At 42.0% G+C, this 20,661-nt stretch overlaps 1 protein-coding gene across 2 annotated transcripts in view; it reads right to left on the reverse strand.

Moving 5' to 3' along the window:
• Positions 1–20,661, reverse strand: part of LOC128412989 (trifunctional purine biosynthetic protein adenosine-3) — a 31,362-nt gene that overhangs the window by 2,274 nt on the left and 8,427 nt on the right. For both annotated transcript variants that reach the window (XM_053386627.1, XM_053386625.1), the window contains exons 6-20: positions 20,234–20,302; positions 18,606–18,731; positions 18,322–18,409; positions 17,917–18,002; positions 11,164–11,332; positions 9,400–9,631; positions 7,508–7,602; positions 6,689–6,798; positions 5,850–6,048; positions 4,063–4,314; positions 2,800–2,952; positions 1,756–1,959; positions 1,319–1,447; positions 331–461; positions 18–159 (exon numbers count right to left, since the gene is read on the reverse strand). In XM_053386627.1, coding sequence (XP_053242602.1) covers positions 18–159; positions 331–461; positions 1,319–1,447; positions 1,756–1,959; positions 2,800–2,952; positions 4,063–4,314; positions 5,850–6,048; positions 6,689–6,798; positions 7,508–7,602; positions 9,400–9,631; positions 11,164–11,332; positions 17,917–18,002; positions 18,322–18,409; positions 18,606–18,731; positions 20,234–20,302 — 2,185 coding nt within the window. The remainder of the gene's footprint in view (positions 1–17; positions 160–330; positions 462–1,318; positions 1,448–1,755; positions 1,960–2,799; positions 2,953–4,062; positions 4,315–5,849; positions 6,049–6,688; positions 6,799–7,507; positions 7,603–9,399; positions 9,632–11,163; positions 11,333–17,916; positions 18,003–18,321; positions 18,410–18,605; positions 18,732–20,233; positions 20,303–20,661) is intronic.

Consider the following 20,661-nt stretch of genomic DNA (forward strand, 5'->3'; position numbering starts at 1 on the left):
TATCCAGATGCATTTACCATTCCACTTTCTGACAAAAGGACCAGATAAGATCCGCATAAAGCCTGCAAGGCAGACCAGCTCAACTGAGAACTCTTCAAGGACTTTATCAACTGCGCTGTCAAACTCTGTGCGACTGCTGTACAGCTTGTGGTCAATTACCTAAGAAAGGGTAAAACATTGTGAGATTATGGGATACATTTATTTACCCCCCCCCCCATCATTAATGCTGAATATTTCAGAATATTTCAGAAACGCTGAGCATTTTGAACAGTCAGACACAAACACCTAACTGCTAAGTTACACATGCCAAAGTGTTGAACATTTACTTACTTTTGTAGGAATGCCAGCTCTTTCAGCTTTTCTTAGCCCTTCTACACCAGCTTTGTTAGAAATGACAAGGACTATTTCTGCATAGCTAGTTGGCTTCTTTGTACTGGTTATTAAAGCTTCCAGGTTTGTACCTGAAGGATCCAAGACAATCAAGTGAAAATATATTTAAGATGGACTCAAATATTCTGAAAACATTTTTAAAAGCAATAAAATAGCAACTTGATTCAGTAAGTATAGAACTATCGCCAGGTTGGATGAAAAAATACACTTTTGCAGCACATTCCACACATTTAAATGTTAAATATGTTTTTTCTTGAGGCACGAGTTTTTCATTATAAGTACATCCAAAGAAACCTGTGTAATTTCAAGGGGTTCTTTCTATTGCAACTGTATGCCACCCAAACTCTAAACAAGTGCCTTTTCTCTCATGGTTCTTTTAATTTCTGTTTCATAGTGCATATTTTTAAAAGAGAAAAAAGCTGCAGAAATCCTGTCATTTAAACCTTCGGTATTCGACTGGATTTCTTTCAAATTAGAAGAGTTTTTGAAAGCAACATCTACCCCATAAAATCCTGACCCGGTTTAACCCAGCCACTCTGGGCAGCTTTCCAACAAATTAAAACACAATAAGGCATTAGATATTACAAACTTCCCTATACAGGGCTTCCTTCAGATGTCTTCTAAAAGTCATATAGTTGTTTATCTCTTTTACATCTGATGGGAGGGCATTCTACAGGGCTGGTGCCACTACTGAGAAGGCCCTCTGCCTGGTTCCCTGTTACCTCACATACCACCAGAAGGCCCTCAGAGATGGATCTCAGTGTCCAGCCTGAATGATGGGGTAGAGACGCTCCTTCAGGTGTGTAGGACCAAAACTGTTTATGGTATGGTCTGACTAAACTACTTCAAAGCAGTCTTCCAGAATACCCTAACCTATGGCCTCAAAGATAGCATTCATTTCTCACAATGGAGAATGCAGGAGTCTCACCTGTTCCAGAGATGAGGACGCCGACCCTTGTTTTGCTTGGTTGGGTTTTGCTTCGTTGGCTGTGGAAGGACTCTATCTTATTTGCCTGTAAGGCTTGAAGTAAGTTATTCACTTCAACGTGGGCAGACCCTTCAATTAAAAAAAGAAACATTAGCTGTAAATAAATAGAACTAAAAAATTAGAATCAAAGGGAGCTGCCTTCTACTGGGTCTGACCATTTGGTCCATCTAGCGCAGTACTGTCTTCACTGACTGACAGCAGCTCTCCAGGGTTTCAGACTGGGGACATTCCCCTGGAGATGGCAGGGGATGAACGTGGTACCCTCTGCATGCAAAACAGATGCACTCCTAATTCAGGACTGCTGCAGCACCATCACCCCATTAAAAATAATCACCCTCACAAGACATTCCCAAATAGATGAGGCTCTGCATAGTGACCTGCTTGATGGCGTACAACTTTTCCAATCAGCCAGGCCTCTTCATGCCTCTGGATGTCCTTCAGGACCTGCCCAGCCAGCTCCTTCTGCACAACCAGGACTGAGCCAATCCCACAATTAAATGTTCGAGCCATTTCTTCCTCTGACAGATTTCCCTCTTTCTGAAGCCAAGAAAAGATGTTGGGTATCTTCCAGCTTACGGCATCTGAAAATAACCAGAGTTGTATTGTAACACACTTTTTAAAAAAATCAGTCAGCAAGCATTACAGAGAAATTAAGCTGACAGTTCTGATTGAACTTAATAAACATAGAAGTGATAAGCCCAGTAATAGCAAAAGATCCAATGGTTATCACTGGCAATTGAAGGAAATGTATTTAACCAATCTAACCACCTATTTTAAAAATTATTATCTTTTTCAATTGATTCAAAATCTTTTCAAATAAACTAAGGCTACATTCACACCATACATTTAAGGCATAATAATACCACTTTAAACAGGCCTGGCCTCCCACAAAGAATTCTGGGAGATGTAGTTTGTTAAGAGTGCTGAGAGTTAGGAGACACCTACTCCCCTCACAGAACTACGGTTCCCATAGTAGTTTAACAATTGTTTTACACAGGAAACTCTGGGAATCGTAGTGCTGTGAGGGGAATAGGTACTTCCTAACAACTCTCACACCCTTAACAAACTACAGCTTCCAAAATTATTTGGGGCAAGCCAAGACTGTTTGAAGTGGCAACATAGTGGTTTAAATGTATGGTGTAAACATAGACTGAGTGCCCACAGAAAGCCATATGAAACTGGGATGAAAGGGAATGTCTAAATTTCATTCTACTCTTTATTAGTGAATGTGAAAATCCATCCTTAAAAATATCTTCAATCAGTCAATTTTGAGATAAAATGTGGATTTCAATAAATGGGGGCAGGAGGAGAAGGGAGAAACCGAGTTAAAGAAAGGAAAATGGCATCGATAAAAATTAAGAAATATTATATCAAGCTTGCAAGTTTTGCCTAGGTGTTCTCCATGACCAAGACGTTCTTACCTAGAACTACCCCAAAGGATGCTGGGAGGACACGTGGAATGTTCTCCAGCAGCCCTCCTCCAGTGATGTGGGCGTAGGCCTTCACGTAGCCTGAACGAAGAACCGGCAGGAGAATCTTGCTATAGATTTTAGTGGGTGTAAGCAGTTGTTCTCCTGCGAATATAAGTCATTAGCAGGTTATTATGCAAAAGCATGACAAACCACAAAAGCACACGCAGGATGAAATGCATCAAGGAGGCCTTACGAAGATATTGCTGTGGTCCTTATGTGTTTACTGCATGAAAGGGGCTCCATATTAATTGCATTTCATGGCTTCCGCAGTCCTGCACCTGGGATCCACGTTCACTATGGGGGTGTCTATAAGTGCTGGGGGGGGGAGGGGAGAAAGCCTACACGCATTGACCTCTACATGCATAGACTTCCACAGGAGCTGGAACTCTGCATGACTGGTACTCTAGCTTACATTTTATTATTTCTATTTATTTCATAAAATGCACACACTGCTTGATTGTAAGCAAGCCCAAACCAGTTTTACATAGGATGCTTATGCACAAAGGCATTCCATCTGCAGATGTCTATGCCTAATCCATGGATGTTGGAGGCAGGACTGGGGGGGAAACATAAGATTAGCATCGGAAGGCGGCTAACGAAGTGCAAATGTCACACAAGTACAGACAAAAATGGAAGGAGGTAAAAGTATTCCAACAGTTGCACATACAACAGATGCACGTACTCATTTTTCCTCACTAGTTGCCCTTTGATAGAAAGCTGGGTCAGGAGTCTTTTCCAACGTGAGGGCCACATTCCCTCATGGACAGTGATCTGGGGGCCATATATTCCAGTGGCTAATGTGGCTAATGTGGCCAGAGGCAAAGAAGCAGATGGAGCATCAAGTGTGACTCTTTTGTCTTAAGTTAGTTACATCCAAGCTATGCGAAATTGAGAGGCTTCAATGCACCTCCCCACACCCAAGCAAGTTGGAGTCACTATCACAACTCGAGGTCACATTCCAAAAACATAGGAAAGAAATTAAAGAAATGAAAACACTCAGGGAGGGGCTAGGTCTGTGAGGGGGGGCGGCCTGGAGAGAGTTCCAGGGGCCAAAGAGAAAAGAGAAGCCTGGAAAACTACATTTGGCCCCAGGATCTGAGTCCCCCGCCCTTTGATAAAAAGACCCAAAATGTCCTAATAACTGAAAATTGACCAAAGGTTGCTCCCCGTGACGTAGACAGAAGAGGAAAATGCTGCAATTACTGATCTTACCCAATGTCTGGTTACCAGAGCGGCCCACTGGAGGAGAGGAAAAATCTAAAGAGGACTTTTCAACAATCTTTCTCACAAGGCTAAACCCGTTGCTGTGAACACCAGAGGAAGCTATTCCAATAATCGCATCTCCCTCGACAATTCTGTCTAGCTTGGGAAGCATCTGGTTTTGTTCCACAGCGCCAACGGCAAAGCCCCCCAGGTCATACTCTCCCGGTGGATACATGCCAGGCATTTCAGCAGTTTCTCCTCCTGAGGTGGCAATAGAAGACAGAGAAGGGACTGTGAGTGTTAAAGCAAAACCACTAGAAACCATTATAGGAACTCTACCTCCCAGATTCTTACATATACTGAAGTATAGCAAGCACAGTCTGTCTTAGATGGGTTTTTTGTGGTTTTTTGCTTGTTGATTACATTTTATTGAATTTTCAAAGTTGTACATCCAAAGGAAGAAATGAAAAACAAGAACAACAAAAGGAGTGCTTTTGGCACTCCTAAGGAATAGCACACAGAAAAACAGGAAACTGCCTTAAACAGAATTCTACCACAGATCTATCCTGCTCGATACCGCCCACACTGCAAGGTTCTCAACAGGAGTCCTTCCCAGCCCCATCTGAAGATGCCATTGGACTAAATTTGGGACCTTCTGTGTGCAAGGCTGATATTCTGCCACTGAGCATGTTCCCTTCCCATGTTGTGGATCATGCCATGAAAAATGATTCAGTTTCTCATATTCTGCCCATTTTAAAATAGAGAAATCAGTCAACAACATGTGTGAGGTATGTGTGTGTTACACGATTAAGTAAAGAACAAAGAATTTCAAAATGGAACAGCCAGAACAAGCAAAACAGCAATTCTGATAAGTAAATAATCTAGGAAAAGGTCATTATGAGAGTTTGCCTAAGTACAAAGTCACGGTGAGTCCACTCATGACGCAAGGAGAGGTGACTGTCTCGGGCAGCAGAATCCACAGGGGTAGCAGATAAAGATCTTTATTTTCCCTGTTGTTCCTGATGTAGATCTTCACCCACCCCTCCTTCCCTGGTGGGGACGGGGTTGCCATTTTGTCATTTGACTCAGGTGCCAAAATGTCTGTACCAAGTTACACAACCAGGAGAATCACACAAGACAGCTCTTGCTGTTGTGCCACTTCAGAATGCAGATTGGGGCTGGTGGTGAACAGATCATGTGTTTGAAACCTCACCCATTATATAAATGCTTCCTGCACACAGAAAACTAGCATGCTAGAGGGAAAGGACTGGGACTGAATCCAGCCTTCTTTAGAGGCAGATTTAGGGCAGTGTGACTGGTTTCCCTGCACAGGGTGCTGAGCTGAAAGGGGGCACCTTCCCACCTCCTTCCCAAAGCCTAGCTAGCACTTGCCCAGCTTTGTGAAGGACACAGGAGGGCTCTAAAACCCTGAGAGAGTCTTGCAACTCCTTCCCAAAGCATGGCCCCTTGCTTAGCTGGCTTTGGGAAGGCAGCGCAATGGCTGGGGGGGGGAGCATGAATTTTGGCCTGGCACAAGGCGCCATATTCCAAGGCTTGCCTCTGCCTTCTACACTTCACCTCTTCAGAAGATTCCCCTTTTAAACTCCCCCCACTCATAAAACAGGGCACACTGTGATGACCCACTGCAAACTGAATGTGTAAACTGATTCTTGGATCCATAGCAGCCGGACACAGTATATGAATCAACCTTCTGCAACATTAAGGTTTGCTTTTAACTAAATGCAGGAACCTGAGAATTTTCTAATCACATACAAGGAATGAGTGATCATTCCTACCGAGGAGCGCACATCCTGCCAGTTTACAAGCTTCAGCTATTCCAGCGATGACTGCCTGAGCCGTCCCGACATCAAGTTTCCCACAGGCAAAATAGTCCAGGAAAAAGAGGGGCTCAGCTCCCTGAGCTAGGATATCATTGACACACATGGCAACCAAGTCTTGGCCAATGGTGTCGTGCTTATTGCATAGCTGGGCAATCTGTAATGAGAATTAGACAAATCACACCCGAGCTTGGCAAGACTTGGGAGCATCAGAACAGCCTTCCTGGATCAGGCCACAGGCCCATCTAGTCCAGCCTCCTTGTTCTCGTGGTGACCAACCAGATACTTATATGCAATAGCCCTCTCACCACTTCTGATTCCCAGCCACTGGTATTGAACATAACTGAGATTTCATTTTTAACTGCCATGGAAGGTACATAGGTGACTATAATCAGAGGAGACCCCATGGTACTTTTATGCAACTCCTATTTATATCAGCCAGGCTTGGGAAAGGGACATTGATGCTATATTGTGCTCTTGGACATTTTTTTATACTGGAAAATTTGTTGGTTGCCAGGCCTGAGAAACTATGCCCATTTGGTCTCCTGTGAAGGACAGACATCCGTTTCAGACACATATCTGAATGTGATGCAAATAAAGTTTTTCATTGGGGGGGGGGGAGGAAAGAGGATATTGTAGATGCCAAGGACTGAAGCAGGGACCTTTTGCATGCTCTGCTGCCAAACTATGATCCCTTTGCGTAGTAAACACTCAGTTACTAAGTAAAAATCCTGTTGTCGGCCTAAAACCTTCAAAAATCCATTAAGCCTGCCCAGCCCACACAACCTTCCCATTACCTTGAGCTTTGTTCCGACACCATCAGTTCCAGATACCAAAATTGGATCTTTATATCCAGCTGCTTTCAAGTCAAAGAGGCCAGCAAACCCTCCTAGGTCAGCATTACAGCCTGCCAAGCAGGAAGAAAAGGATTCATTCACCAAGGTCTTGTTCACATGATGGAGGTGATTTAGAGGCGGCTATAGAATTATTTGTCAAACCACATCCCTGATTGGTTTTGCCCTTCTTCAGATCTGGAAGCAGCACAGCAGAGCGAACTGGGCAGGGAAAGGGGACAAAATATCTTCTCACCATGGATCTCCCTGGTGCCTAGATTATTCTGCAGCCAATCAATTGGAATTAACAGAGGGATGAGCCTCTCCCTCCTGCTCTCCTTTCTCCTACATTTAACTTGCTCCACAATGTAATCCAATGCATTTTTACTCAGAATCAAGTCCCACTGTATTCAACTGGGAGAAAAGTTCACCCTGCTCTGTTAACCTCTGCTTTACAAAAAATGTTAGGTGAGGGGTGGGTGGGATCCTGACGCTGCAGTCAGATAAAGGGTATCTATCCAATATGGTACAGATATGTTAAATGGAATGATTTCCCTTAAATATATTCTGCAGGTCCCAACTACAGCACAATTCCAGTATTCTAAAATCTCTGCACGATGGCTAAACTGCATGCCTCATCTGGAATTCTTAGTGCAAAACGTAAAATACAAGAGTTGCACATATATTTTTACAAAATAGTAAGGGGTATGGGTATAAAAAACTCAGTTTTTCATGAACTTATTCTACAAATGTTTTAATTAGAATGTACAGATTTTATCTTACCTGGCCTAGATGTGGCCGCTGCTAAAGGTTTAATGTTCTGAACCAACGTGTTACCAGCTGCAATATCTACACCACTGTCTTTGTAAGTCAGGCCCCTAAAAGGGCAGAATAGCCAATAGTCAATTGATTCATACATACAATCCATTTATAGCAGTATTTTCCAGTGCCAGTATAGAGGTGTAAGAATTCGTTGGGAACTTTTCCTGTGCCTTTAAGAAGTATGAGTGAGAGTGTTTGCTCCAAAAGGCCTGATTTCAAAGGTCAGTAGCTCTGTGGCAGTCCTTATGATCCCTGTGCTCTTGGAATGAGTGGTCCCTCAGCTGGGACTAGTTCCCTGCCCATCCCTGCTCCACACTTTTCAAATTCCCAGATGTGTATCACAGCAACTGCACGCTATTGAAGGAATAGGTCTACTCTGAAGTAAGTAATTCCTACTGAATTACGGACAGGTAAGTGGGAGTTAGGACTGCAGTCTTAGTTGACATGTGAGCCCAAGACTCCCGGGTCCCAGTCCAGTATCTGTTAAATGGATCATGCTGACTTTTGTAATCAACAATATATTTTTCAGGGGTTTCCAGGCTTAGCAGAATTAAAAAGGGAACATGCCCTGGAAAATATATCTTACATATAACTTGTAATATTTTTAAAGCTACACATCATCTTCATCAGCTAAGCCCAAATGTATTTTGAGTACACCATTTACTCTCCAGGCATAAACTCAGATGCGCTAGCTATAAACTCAAATACACTATCACTGTTTAGGATTAGAATGTGCATGAACATGCATAGAAAGAGTCCTCTTACATCTGGCCAAAGATTGCCTTGTCTGCTTTGAGGGGGGGTGGAGAGGAGAAATCAACTCAATGGATAGAGCACACTACACAGATTCATATCATTTACCACTTCTAATCAAATACTACACATTCCGTAAAAATAAAGCTAGATACTGCACCATTCTTAGAAACTTTATTGCATATACAAAAGACTAGTATTACAGTATACTAACACCTGATGCCATATGCTTTCAGTTTTATACTAACAGTGTATTTCATTCATAGTAGAAGGCTATTTTATAAAAAGGTAGTACTTCTTCAACAGTTTATATTTTGTGGCACTGACAAAAACATTTACGTTAAAGGTTGAATTAATTCTACCAGTGTAGCTGTATTAGTGCAAGACGGCAATTGATGCAGTTATACTGGTAAAAATGTCTTTGCTTGATCTTTATAAGAATAGCCTTCAAATGGCTGTGTCAGAAGATTTTCACATGCTAGGACAGGGCTGGGGGTGATGGGAGTTGTAGTCCAATAGTATTGGGGTGGTGGTGGTGGTCAGATTCCTATCCCTGCTCTAAAGCCTAAGTGTACCAGCCTCTTGCATCCTCAACTTTTATTTCCCTCAAAAATGGATTAATTCGTAGTAATATGAAGAGATGTCAGTGTAGTCACTCTTAAGCATTTTGGGAGTAGCAACTTCATGTAGGTGCATGTTGCTGTTTCATTCTTCCCACCCACTAGTTTTTCACTTGTTAACAACAAATCTACACAAGCTTACAAAGAATTCTGGGCAATGTAGTTCCAAGAGGAAACAAAAAAGGGTCTCTCTGTGAGAGCCCTAATCTTCTCAAAAACAGGACAGATAAACTGGTTTAATATTGTGTCATGAATGTTGCATTAGTAGCTGTGGAAAAAGTAAGTTTAATTAATCCTAGTTGTTTTTGCGATAATACACAAGGATATCCATTAAGAATAGTTATATGAGGATATTGTATAATATATTGATACAAAATTTTACTGAAACATGGAATGATTATGTAGTGATTTGCATGGATTATGGATTATGTTTAACACATATTCTTACTATCGCCTTCTGATTTGGCCTCAGATAGGTACCTGGATTCTTTAAGGAAAGCTATAGCCCGATAACCAATATCCTTTCTATAAATGGCCCCTTTGAACTGGATGACTCCGACTCCTTTGTTGGCCTCTTCTAGTGCGGTGACAAGGTCCTTCTTGATAGCTGTCACAGTGAGGACTCTGCCGCCATTGGTCACCACTTTACCATCTTTCATGGCTGTGCCTGCGTGGAACACCTGCAAACCCAGCTCTTTCGCCCGAGGAAATCCTATAAGGTGAGAATTTATTTATTTTTTAATGTTTCCTGAAATCTTTTGCCATACATCTATTGAGTGCACAAGCAATTATAAATATGCCTAACCAAATAAAAATGGCAGTGAACTCAACCCATTAATAAATAAAAAGTTGGTGAAAAAGGACACGTGTGGGCCAGAACTGATCTGTCTGAAACCTCTACGGCAGGAGTGGCTTATATGTGGTTGTCGCGAAGTTGCTGGTTCACATGTGGCATCTATCCTAACATCATCCCCTTTTGTGTCTGCCTCCCTCATTGAGACCTTCAGGAAGAATTTAAAAATATGGCTGAAAGATACTGTTCCCGACAACCCTGAAATCACTGGCTGAGAGAATGTTTTGAAACTGTTTTTAGAATACTTTAAAATATGTCTTTTTCATTGCTGATATCCCTGGGCTCCTTCAGGAGGAGGGGCAGAATATCTATTGAGATGTTGATGATGGTACTATTAGCTATGTTGGCTGGAGTCCAATAATATCTAGAGAATCATAAGTTAGGTACCCCTGTTCTATGAAATTACATCCCGACATTTGACACTGTACTTTGACTTGAGTGCCAGGAAATCAATCAGTGCTAAAACAATTAAAAATAAAATAAAAAGCCATTGAAAACATTTATGGTAAATTAAAAACATGTAAAATGCATGGCTTTCTCTTGATAATGTAGGGCGAACAAAGGCTTCAGTTTACTTGCTGGCATTCACACACGCGCACACAAAAAGGACAGAGACAAAAGCACCCACCCACCCAAAGACCTCCTCACTCCCTTCCACCTTATCTTCTTTGAGACATATGGTTTACTGCAGGGCTGGGCAATAGCATATCTCCAGGTGGCCAGACTGCCTGTATTTTACAGTTGTTGCTGTTCCTTCTCACCTTCTGATAAGGTGTTATTCCCTAAGGTGTCTATGGCCACCAAGACATCCATGTAAGTTACCAAGATGGCCCCATGTTTTGCAAAGGGATACCAAGCAGAAAGGGCCCTAAAGCAACTGCTCTGAGGGGGCCGAGTTAGTGAGAAGCTTCTCTTCTTTTGGCAGCCTGTAGATATGATGATTGAAAGTGGGAGTGGTGCGAGGTCTCAACACCCTGGGGTAAACCTCTTTGACCTCGGTGGGGCTTACTTCAGAGTAGACATGTATAGGATTGCTCTGTAATGCTGCAGTCCCAAACACTTTGACTACGGAGTAAACCCCACTGAAATCAAAGGGATTCACTACTTACTTAAGTAAAAGGAGTTATCTATTACCTAAATATACAACCAGTGTCTGGCTATACTGTAACCAGTCTTTTCTTGCAGAAATTAAAGTTGCTCTTTGTATTATGAGACAAAGTGGAAACTATCGCTTTAGGAATCAAAAGCAGACACACAACTGGTTAAAACCAAAGCGTTCGTTATTTGAGATAGCCAGCCTGCAAGAGACTCACATAGTCTCTTGTCAATCACATGAAAGTGGAAGGATATAATTGTTCTACATGTTTAGAACCTGGGTGTCAGTTTCCTACCGGTTATTTCCAAGCCCTTAGGATAGCTTCCTGGATAGCCTTCACTGGCCATGACTACAGTCACAGCTGCCCAGTCTTCTAACCATACAGGCATGTGGCGAGATAATTTTTGATCCATCGTTGCTTGTATAACCTCATAAAGGTCACTCTTAAGTAGCGGGAGAATTACCTACACAAATATAGACCAGAGTTAGGCACATCTTTCTGGTGTTACTTAAAAAAAAACAAAAACTAGAGAATTACCGTATTTTTCGCTCTATAGGGCGCACCGGACCATAGGGCGCACCTAGATTTTAGGGGGGGGAAATAAAGAAAAGGCTTGCGGATAGCTTCCTGAAGCCTGGAGAGCGAGAGGGGTCGGTGCGCACCGACCCCTCTCGCTCTCCAGGCTTCAGTGAAAGCCTGCATTCGCTCCATAGGATGCACACACATTTCCCCTTCATTTTTGGAGGGGGAAAAGTGCGTCCTATAGAGCGAAAAATACGGTAACTCCCAATGAAATACCATGGAAGTGACAAGAAAGTTAAGAAAGCATTTCAATGTATATTACGGTATATTATGTATGCCAACCCAAGCTCATTGATTAGGAAACATATTTTATTAAAACATGTAAAATGCGTTGGTGTGGACACACAAGTATACTGAACTTTAACAATATATTAAATATACCTTGCAGTGAAGCATAGTACAGTAATGAAGATCAGAGAATTAGACTCTGGTACTTTCCCATTGTGGCTATCATATATATATATATATAATGTGTATATGTATGTATGTTTGTGTGTGTGTGTGTGTGTGTGTGTGTATGTATATATATATATATATATATATATATATATATATATATATATATATATAATGTGTGTGTTGGTATACTTTTATTTATTAAAGATGTAACAAAAACAAAACAAGAATCCTCAAACCAGAAAGAAAGGGTAAGTAAATATGTGATTATTAAATGATATTGCAAATAAACCTGCTTGATCGATGCTCACAATATGATCACACATTACATTCAAACCCTTGGTACCTTGGTTGTTGAACGCCCTGGAACTCGGACATTTTGGTTCCCGAACGCCGCAAACCGGAAGTGATTGTTCCGGTTTGCAAATATTCTTTTGGAACCCAAATGTCCAACAAGGCTTCTGTGGCTTCTGATTGTCTGCAGGAGCTTCCTGCAGCCAATCAGAAGCTGCGATTTGGTTTTCGAATGTTTTGGAAGTCGAACGGACTTCCAGAACGGATTCTGTTTGATTTCAAAGATACTACTGTACTCAAAATACATAAAATAATGCAATTGCTATTTAATCATTCAGAAGAAACCATGGTTTAGAGCCATGGTACCACGACATGATGTGCTACTTGTACTGGCACATTTTTGGCTTAAATTGCAGTGCAGTACACTATCTCCATATGACAGCTTTCTCTCATCTACCTGTCAAACCTGCTTCCCTGGGAGTACCAGTTGCCCCCCTCCAGTCACTAACCCAGAGGCAATGGAAGTGTATGGCAGGATTGATGGTTGTGAGAATGAGATTTGCAAGGCTGGTGGAGCCTTGGCCCCTCCCACAAAGAAGGGAGGGGTTCAGTTCAAGTGCACAAATTGTGACTCATCATTCAAATACATCTTTGATGCAAAAAATACAAAAATGGCAGGACTTTTGCTATTGCACAACTGCAGGAATTTTATTAAGTAAATCAATTAAAATTCTGGCTGCTGGAACTTAGCAAGAAAAAAAGAACAATGAGTTTTCTGTGTTAGAAACTACTGCTTCTAGGTGCTATCATACAAATCGGTCTCCCACAGCATCTCAATTACTTCCACTCTTCCAATATTGTAAGAGTGCATAGTAACATTATTTTCATGGAACTTTGAAGTGTCAGGCATAGCACTAATGGCTTTAGCCCAAACGTAGCAGAGTTTTCCTGCACAGCGAAGAAGCTAGTTGAGGTGGAAATGACTAGTCAGCTAGACTCAGAATAACTATTTACAGGATTTATTAAAAGGAAAAATAAAACCAGCAGAGTTTCTGCATACAAAACAAAGCAAAATAAATCCTTTCTTTCTCTCTCTCTCTCTCTCTTAACCACACACAGCACTCCTACTCCTAACACACCCCACATCACACTGTGCTAGCAATCCCTAGATAACAGAGTTGAGTGCTGGTCGTTAACCAATCAGAGTAAGTAGTTTCTAGGTCAAGCTGACCTTGGCTTTCTGCCAAGAGTAAATTGACACTGCCTTGAGTTAATTGTGTGAAGCCAGAATCTGTAAGTTTCCCATGAGAACCAATTAACAGAAACTCAACACCCCCTCACAGATTCTGCTGGACAATTAACATCAAATACACCTATGTAGGAGATTATTTTTCCAGCAAACCTAAACCCCTGCACATTCGTTTGTTCTTTACCTTTGCCAATGGTTTAGTTAACACATCTGCTACATTTTCTTCACTTGATACATAAGTACAGGTGATTACATTGTCTTGTACACAGCAACGTACATTTTGGTATTTTACAGAGATATGTTTGGAACGTGATTTGAAACCCTCTGTTTTACTTAAGGTTATACAAGCTTGATTATCAATGTGAACTTGTACTGGTTCTCCACAATTTACATTTAAATCTGCTAACAAATGCTTGAAATAAATCACCTCGTTGCACAATTCACTCAACGCGGCGTACTCTGATTCCGTTGATGACACACTTACAACGTCTTGCTTGCGTGACCGCCAGCTGATTAAAGCTCCACCGACCATTATAACCAGTCCTGTGACAGATTTTCTATCCGGCAAATTTCCCCAGTCACTATCACAGTAGCAACTCAACATTTCATCCTCTGAAGAATTTAATTGTAACATGTAGCCAATTGTCTGTTTGAGGTATCTCAGAACTTGTTTTACCCCTTTCCAGGCATTTAGTGTGGGTTTTGAGACCAATCTACTTAATATGCCTACTGCATAGCTAATATCAGGTCTGGACCACTGTGCTAGATACAATAAACTTCCAATTACAGAATGATATACATCAGGATGTTCAAATTCAGGACTCTCATCTATATGAAGTGTTTTTATGAAACCTGGATCCATAGGCACCACTGCCCCTTTGCAATCCTGCATCCTGTATGTAGTCAGTAGTTGTTTAACTTTGTTCTGCTGACTAATTAGGCAGCTGCCATCTTGGGCCCAGCACACTTCCAACCCTAGATATGTCCTAACCGGGCCCAAGTCTTTGCCCCCTCAGGCGCTGCTACTGGTGTAAAGACCTTGTGCTCATTCAGAGAGGACATCTCTTCCTCCATTGCCTCTTTCCAGAGCTCTGCCTCCTCTTTTGGTAACTTTAACACCTCCTGAAAACTCTTGGGCTCTGCAATCACACTAAACACATTTGCAGTATCTGGAGAAAAACGCACCGGAGGCACTCCTTTGTTTTGTCTTTTAGATCTTCTGGGAGAAAATTTTTCTTCTGACCCACTTTCCTCCTCAGAACTATGACCTCTCTTTTGTTGCTTAACAACTGGTCTTTGGGCAACTCCACTTTCTTGAGAACTCTTATCTGAACTTTCCTCCCCCTCAGACTCTGATTCTCTATGTTTACCTTCAGAGTCATGAAGCTCCTGGGAAGGTTCAAACCAAACCTCAGTATTGGCATGTAGTCTCTCCCAGCCACTATGTTCACAAAAAGTGGCATTCCTGGAGATCACAATGCCATTTGTCCCTTCAGCAAAGCGGAAACCTTTTCCCAGCTCCTGGTAACCCACAAACACTAACTGTTTGGTCTTAGGATCTCCCTTTTTTCTCATTTGTTTTGGAATTAATACCCAGGCTTTTGATCCAAACACATGCAAATGGTCAATTTTGGGTTTTTTCTGAAACAATTTAAAGTACGGGGTTGTACCTATTGTTTGATGAAAGAGCCTATTTTGGAGATAACACGCGGTGAGCATGCTCTCCCCCCAATAAGACATGGGCAAATCAGCATCATCAAGCATGGCAAACATCATGTCTTGTAAAGATCTGTTTTTCCGCTCTGCAATGCCATTCTCCTCTGGGGAAAAAGCGTTCGTTTTTCTATGCCCAATGCCATGCTTTTGTAACCAATCTCTAAAAGCATTTGACATAAATTCGCCACCTCTGTCCGTCTGAATCCTTTTGAGTTTAGTGGACAGAAATCTTTCCACAGATGCCACCCAGCCTTTAAACTTAGTGAACACGTCACCCTTATTCTTCATGGGAAAAACCCAAGAATAACGCGTGGCGTCATCCACAATTGTTAATGAAAAACGCGATCCACCCCTGCTTACAGCAAATGGACCAATTACGTCCATGTGAACCAGCTGTAGCGGTGACTCACTAACTCTGTCACTTCTGGGGTAAGAGACTCTGTGGGTTTTAACCTTTTTACAAACATTACAATCAAGGTACTTGTTACAACTCTTTAAATCACCCCCATCAGCCAATTCTGACATTTTTAGTACACTTTTCCAGCAAGCATGCCCCATTTTCCTATGCAATAAGTGCACACAGTTGTCATGTATAGCTTTGTTATTCACTGCAGGCTGAGATTTACTGACTACTGCTGCAACTTGAGATCCTGCTTTAAGCCAAAACAAGCCTCCCTCTGACTTAGCAGTGCCTAAAATCTCACCAGCCTTCTTAATAATGCAACTGTCTCCTTCAAAATACACTTTAAACCCAGCTTTTAGCAAACAATCTACAGACATCAGATTGCTCCTTAATGAAGGCACACAAAGTACATTTTGCAGGCATTCACGAAGACAAGGAACAAAAACTGTACCCCCCGAAATCACTTCGGAAGTACTTCCGTCTGCTAGAGCCACCTGGCTGCGCTGTGCTGAGTTCTTGGAAACAAACAATTCATCTGAATTTACGATGTGCCGAGACGCTCCCGAATCGACCACCCAGACAGCTTGTTTCTCATCAGCAATCTTGACCTCGGCGGTCACCAGTTGAGCCGACTGTTTTCGTTTGAAGAATTTCTTTTTCCGCTGCTGCTGCTGCTGCTGCTGCTGATCTCGTCTCTGCTCCTGCACCGGCAACTGAGACTTGACCAACTCTGGACATTGTCGTTTTAGATGCGCTGAAGACCCACATCGAAAACAACGCCTAACAGCAAACGCTGACTCCTCACCGGTACGCTGCTTTTGCTTCACCCCTGGCACGGCATGAGAACTCCTTCCAAACCGCCCGCCTGTAGAAGCCTCTGCAGCCAACGACCTTTCTTGCCTCTTCTGCCACTCTTCAATCAAACGCCCAGTAACGTAACTGATTGATAAATCACGCTCCTGTATGCCTTCTAGAGACAAAACTAAATTATCCCAGCTTTCCGGGAGAGAACTCAAAATAATAGCCACCTTCTCCTGCTGGTCTAACGCACAGTCTCTTTCCTGTAGCGCAGCAAACTTTAACTGTAAACTGTGTAGGTGTTCCTGCATTGTAACCCCAGGCTGTAACATTGCCTTGTACAATGCCTTGCGAATGAACAGCTTGGAAACCGCTGTCTCACGCACATGGAGTTCTTTAAGTGCTTGCCACACACCTCTAGCTGTCTTGATTCCCCTCACATACGGCAACTGGGAATCTTCCAGCCCCAAGACAATTGTGGCCCTTGCTCTTTGGTCTTTATCAAGGTCTTCATCATCAGGCTTCGCAGGAAACTTACTCACCACTTGCCAGAGACGATCCCTCTGCAGCACTGCCTGCATGCGTTCCGACCACAGCAAGTAATTGGAGTCATTCAGACGCTCAAAAGCCATCTGAACTGGTTGTGAGGCCATCTTGAGAGCGATGTCCCTGGAACCCGGAACCAGCTACTCACGACCACCGAGAGAGAAAACAGGAACCACAGCACCCAGCACTCACACGCTGCAGCTGTTGTCCTTGTGTCTGCTGCGTCACCAGCTCACCACAGTCAGGAACCAGCCAGTGTCCATCTGCTGCACCAACAGGAACAACTTCTGGAACTACTGGAACCAACACCGTTGATGCTGATACCACCACAACTCAGGCTGGCAGCACAATGCCCATAACCTCATGGAACTTTGAAGTGTCAGGCATAGCACTAATGGCTTTAGCCCAAACGTAGCAGAGTTTTCCTGCACAGCGAAGAAGCTAGTTGAGGTGGAAATGACTAGTCAGCTAGACTCAGAATAACTATTTACAGGATTTATTAAAAGGAAAAATAAAACCAGCAGAGTTTCTGCATACAAAACAAAGCAAAATAAATCCTTTCTTTCTCTCTCTCTCTCTTAACCACACACAGCACTCCTACTCCTAACACACCCCACATCACACTGTGCTAGCAATCCCTAGATAACAGAGTTGAGTGCTGGTCGTTAACCAATCAGAGTAAGTAGTTTCTAGGTCAAGCTGACCTTGGCTTTCTGCCAAGAGTAAATTGACACTGCCTTGAGTTAATTGTGTGAAGCCAGAATCTGTAAGTTTCCCATGAGAACCAATTAACAGAAACTCAACATATTTTGCAGGAGTGTTTTAATATATAATAATAAAATAATAATATATATTTTGAAATAAAAGTTTGATCTGCCCATGCATTCTGAGGGATAACTGAATTAGTCCAGCATGATCCAATCCATAGAGGGATTTGGGAAAGAAAAAAGCTTAAAGCGCAATCTAACACATATCTGTTCAAAATTAAATCCCATTGAGTTGAATGGGGCTTTCTCCAAGGCAACTGGATGTACTGCAGCCCAAGATATACAGTGTCACTCACCTGACATTCCGGGTCACCAAATCTACAGTTGAACTCTAAGACTTTAGGTCCATCTTTGGTTAGCATTAATCCAGCATACAGGACACCTAAATGAAAAAGGCACAAGATATTGAGGACAAGCACAACCGGTAAATTTTAAAAGAATGTTGCATTGTTTTAAGATTATGACTATTATTTCCACCATCTAGAGAAGTATGTGGAGCTTTGCCAGCAATTGTTTGCATTCACTGCAGTTGTCCACAATTAGTTGCATTTTTGGACTGCTGTCATTTAAAAAACAAAACACTGCTGTAACTCATACAGCAGATGCTCAAAGTAGAACTACTGAAATCAGTTGACTTCAATGGGTCTGCTTTGCGTATGGCTAATGATGGATATCACTCGTATAATGATACTCCCACTTACCAATGTAAGGAATACCCTCTTTTCTCATACCATCAACTGTTTTCTGGAGAACAGAATTTCTGATTTTCAGAAGAAGTTCCTTGGACAGCTAATAAAATGTGACAAAAGTAGAGCTTTTAAGAATGTAGAGAATTTAACCAATTCTAGTAACAAGAATCTATTGTGTCATGCTTTTTTTTTAACTCCTGGTGTCAAGAATCTGTTTTTCCTGTTACTCAGCTCTGATGACAGGTGCTCTTTAGTAATAAGCTCTAGCAAAGAAGCACTGTAAACATGAGTTTTACCTGAGGTGCTGGGGAATATGCACCCATGCCGCCTGTGTTTGGGCCCTGATCTCCATCCATTAAGCGTTTGTGATCCTGGGCAGGTGGCATCGCGGCAACAGTGACACCATCCGTAAAGCATAAACACTGTAAGAAAAACAAGGTAAAACATGGATGGTTTATAACTATGCCAGGTAATAATAGAAATTAACTCAGGTCCAGGTTTACAAAGATGATGATTAATAAGTTGCTAATTACAAGTAGTGCCCTCCGAATGATGGGAGAAAGTCCAAGGTATAGGTAGGTAGCCGTGTTGGTCTGACGCAGTCGAAACAAATTGAAAAATTGTCTGCTAGCACCTTAGAGACCAACTAAGTTTGTTCTGGGTATAAGCTTTTGTGTGCAGGTATCTGAAGAAGTGTGCATGCACACGAAAGCTTATGCCCAGAACAAACGTAGTTGGTCTCTGAGGTGCTACTGGACAATTTTTTTAATTTAGTCCAAGGTATTTTACTTTTACTCAGTTGGCATTTCTCTAAACAATATACAATGGTACAATACTTTTAAACAATAGGTTTAAATAAATGCAATATTTGAAAATGGAGATTTCTTATACAAATTAGGAGCCAGGCAAATTATGTAAATGTTAATATAATTCATAATATTTTTCTGAAGGTGCTTGGTGAAATCCAATAATAGTCATACTTGGAGCAGACCCCTTGAAATCAGTGAACTGAAGTAATTTGATTTCAATGGGTCTGCTCTAGTATGATCTAGCAGGATGCCGCCCACCATTTCTGGAAAAGACAAGTTTTAAATTCCTTTCTAACAATTAACTATACATTCCATGCTTAATGGGTGGCCTCAGGAGCGGGTGTTTTGTACTATTAATATGCTGCTGCTGTTGTTGCTGGGGGGGGGGGGTTTGGCACAGGGTTCCCCCTCCCCCCCCCGAAAATTCCATATTTGATTTGCAATGGAGTTCTTACTCTTATGACTGATCAATAATATCTAGCAAGAGCCAGGGATCAATATTTAGGATCAGTCAAAAGGAAGCCAATTTGAAAGCATGGAGACAGATTCAACTGAACAGTTTCACTAGTAGATGCTAATATGATGAGTCCCGCTAGTGTAACTGGGTCATTCCGACCTCCTCTTCTCCCCACATGCCCTCCTAAATCAGCTCTGAGCAGTCAGTACAGTCCATGTTGGGAGGAGAGGGGAAATTGTTCTGTGTGGAAAGCAGAAATGCTTGCACTGATGGAACAACTGTAACATTGCAAGGCCAAGTTCCACTCAGCAATGCAATATTTTGATTACATAAATAGAATATATTTTGTTTTGGCAACTCACATAGGTAGAGCTCAAAACAGTACCACCATAGTCTATCTCAGTGAGTAGCTTTTGAGTCCTTAAGTAGTAAGGACTTGTACTTAATATACAGAATGGGCATTACCTGGCCAAAGTTAAGAACATTTGCTGAAAACAGTAAGTGATAAAAGTGATTAACCAACTGGACTTGCTTTATGCATTGCATGATGGACATCAGGTGCGATCCATCAGAGCTGCTCCATGAATGGGAAGGAATTTCAGTGAATGGAAGAAAAGCTGTGTCAGAAAGGCTGCCAGACATTATAGGATATACTTACAGAGACCTCTTCTCCATCAAGAAGCTCCTCAACAACAACCGTTTCTCCAGCTGTTCCAAAGGTTTTATCCTGCATGAAAAGTATACATACATATCTGAACACAGACTTTCCTTTGTAATAGTTTTCTAACAAATAGAATCTGCCTGATCCAGCAGAGAAGAAAGAACAAATGCTTTGAAACGTGTTCTCAATCTTCTTCAGAAACCCAGCAATATAGCATAGACCTTCTCAAACTGTTTCTATTTTAAGATATCATACATTTCAAGTTCCATGGAAGAACTCGCTCAGATGAAAGCAATAGAATAGACACCCCCTTAAACCATGGATAGAGAACTTGTGGCCCTACACATGCTGTTGGGCTCCAACTCCCATCATCCTCTGTAATCACGGCCAATGGTGAGGGATGCTGGGAGTTGTAATCCAGCAAC

The sequence above is a fragment of the Podarcis raffonei genome, chromosome 4, assembly GCF_027172205.1.
Source record: "Podarcis raffonei isolate rPodRaf1 chromosome 4, rPodRaf1.pri, whole genome shotgun sequence".
NCBI lineage: Eukaryota > Metazoa > Chordata > Lepidosauria > Squamata > Lacertidae > Podarcis > Podarcis raffonei.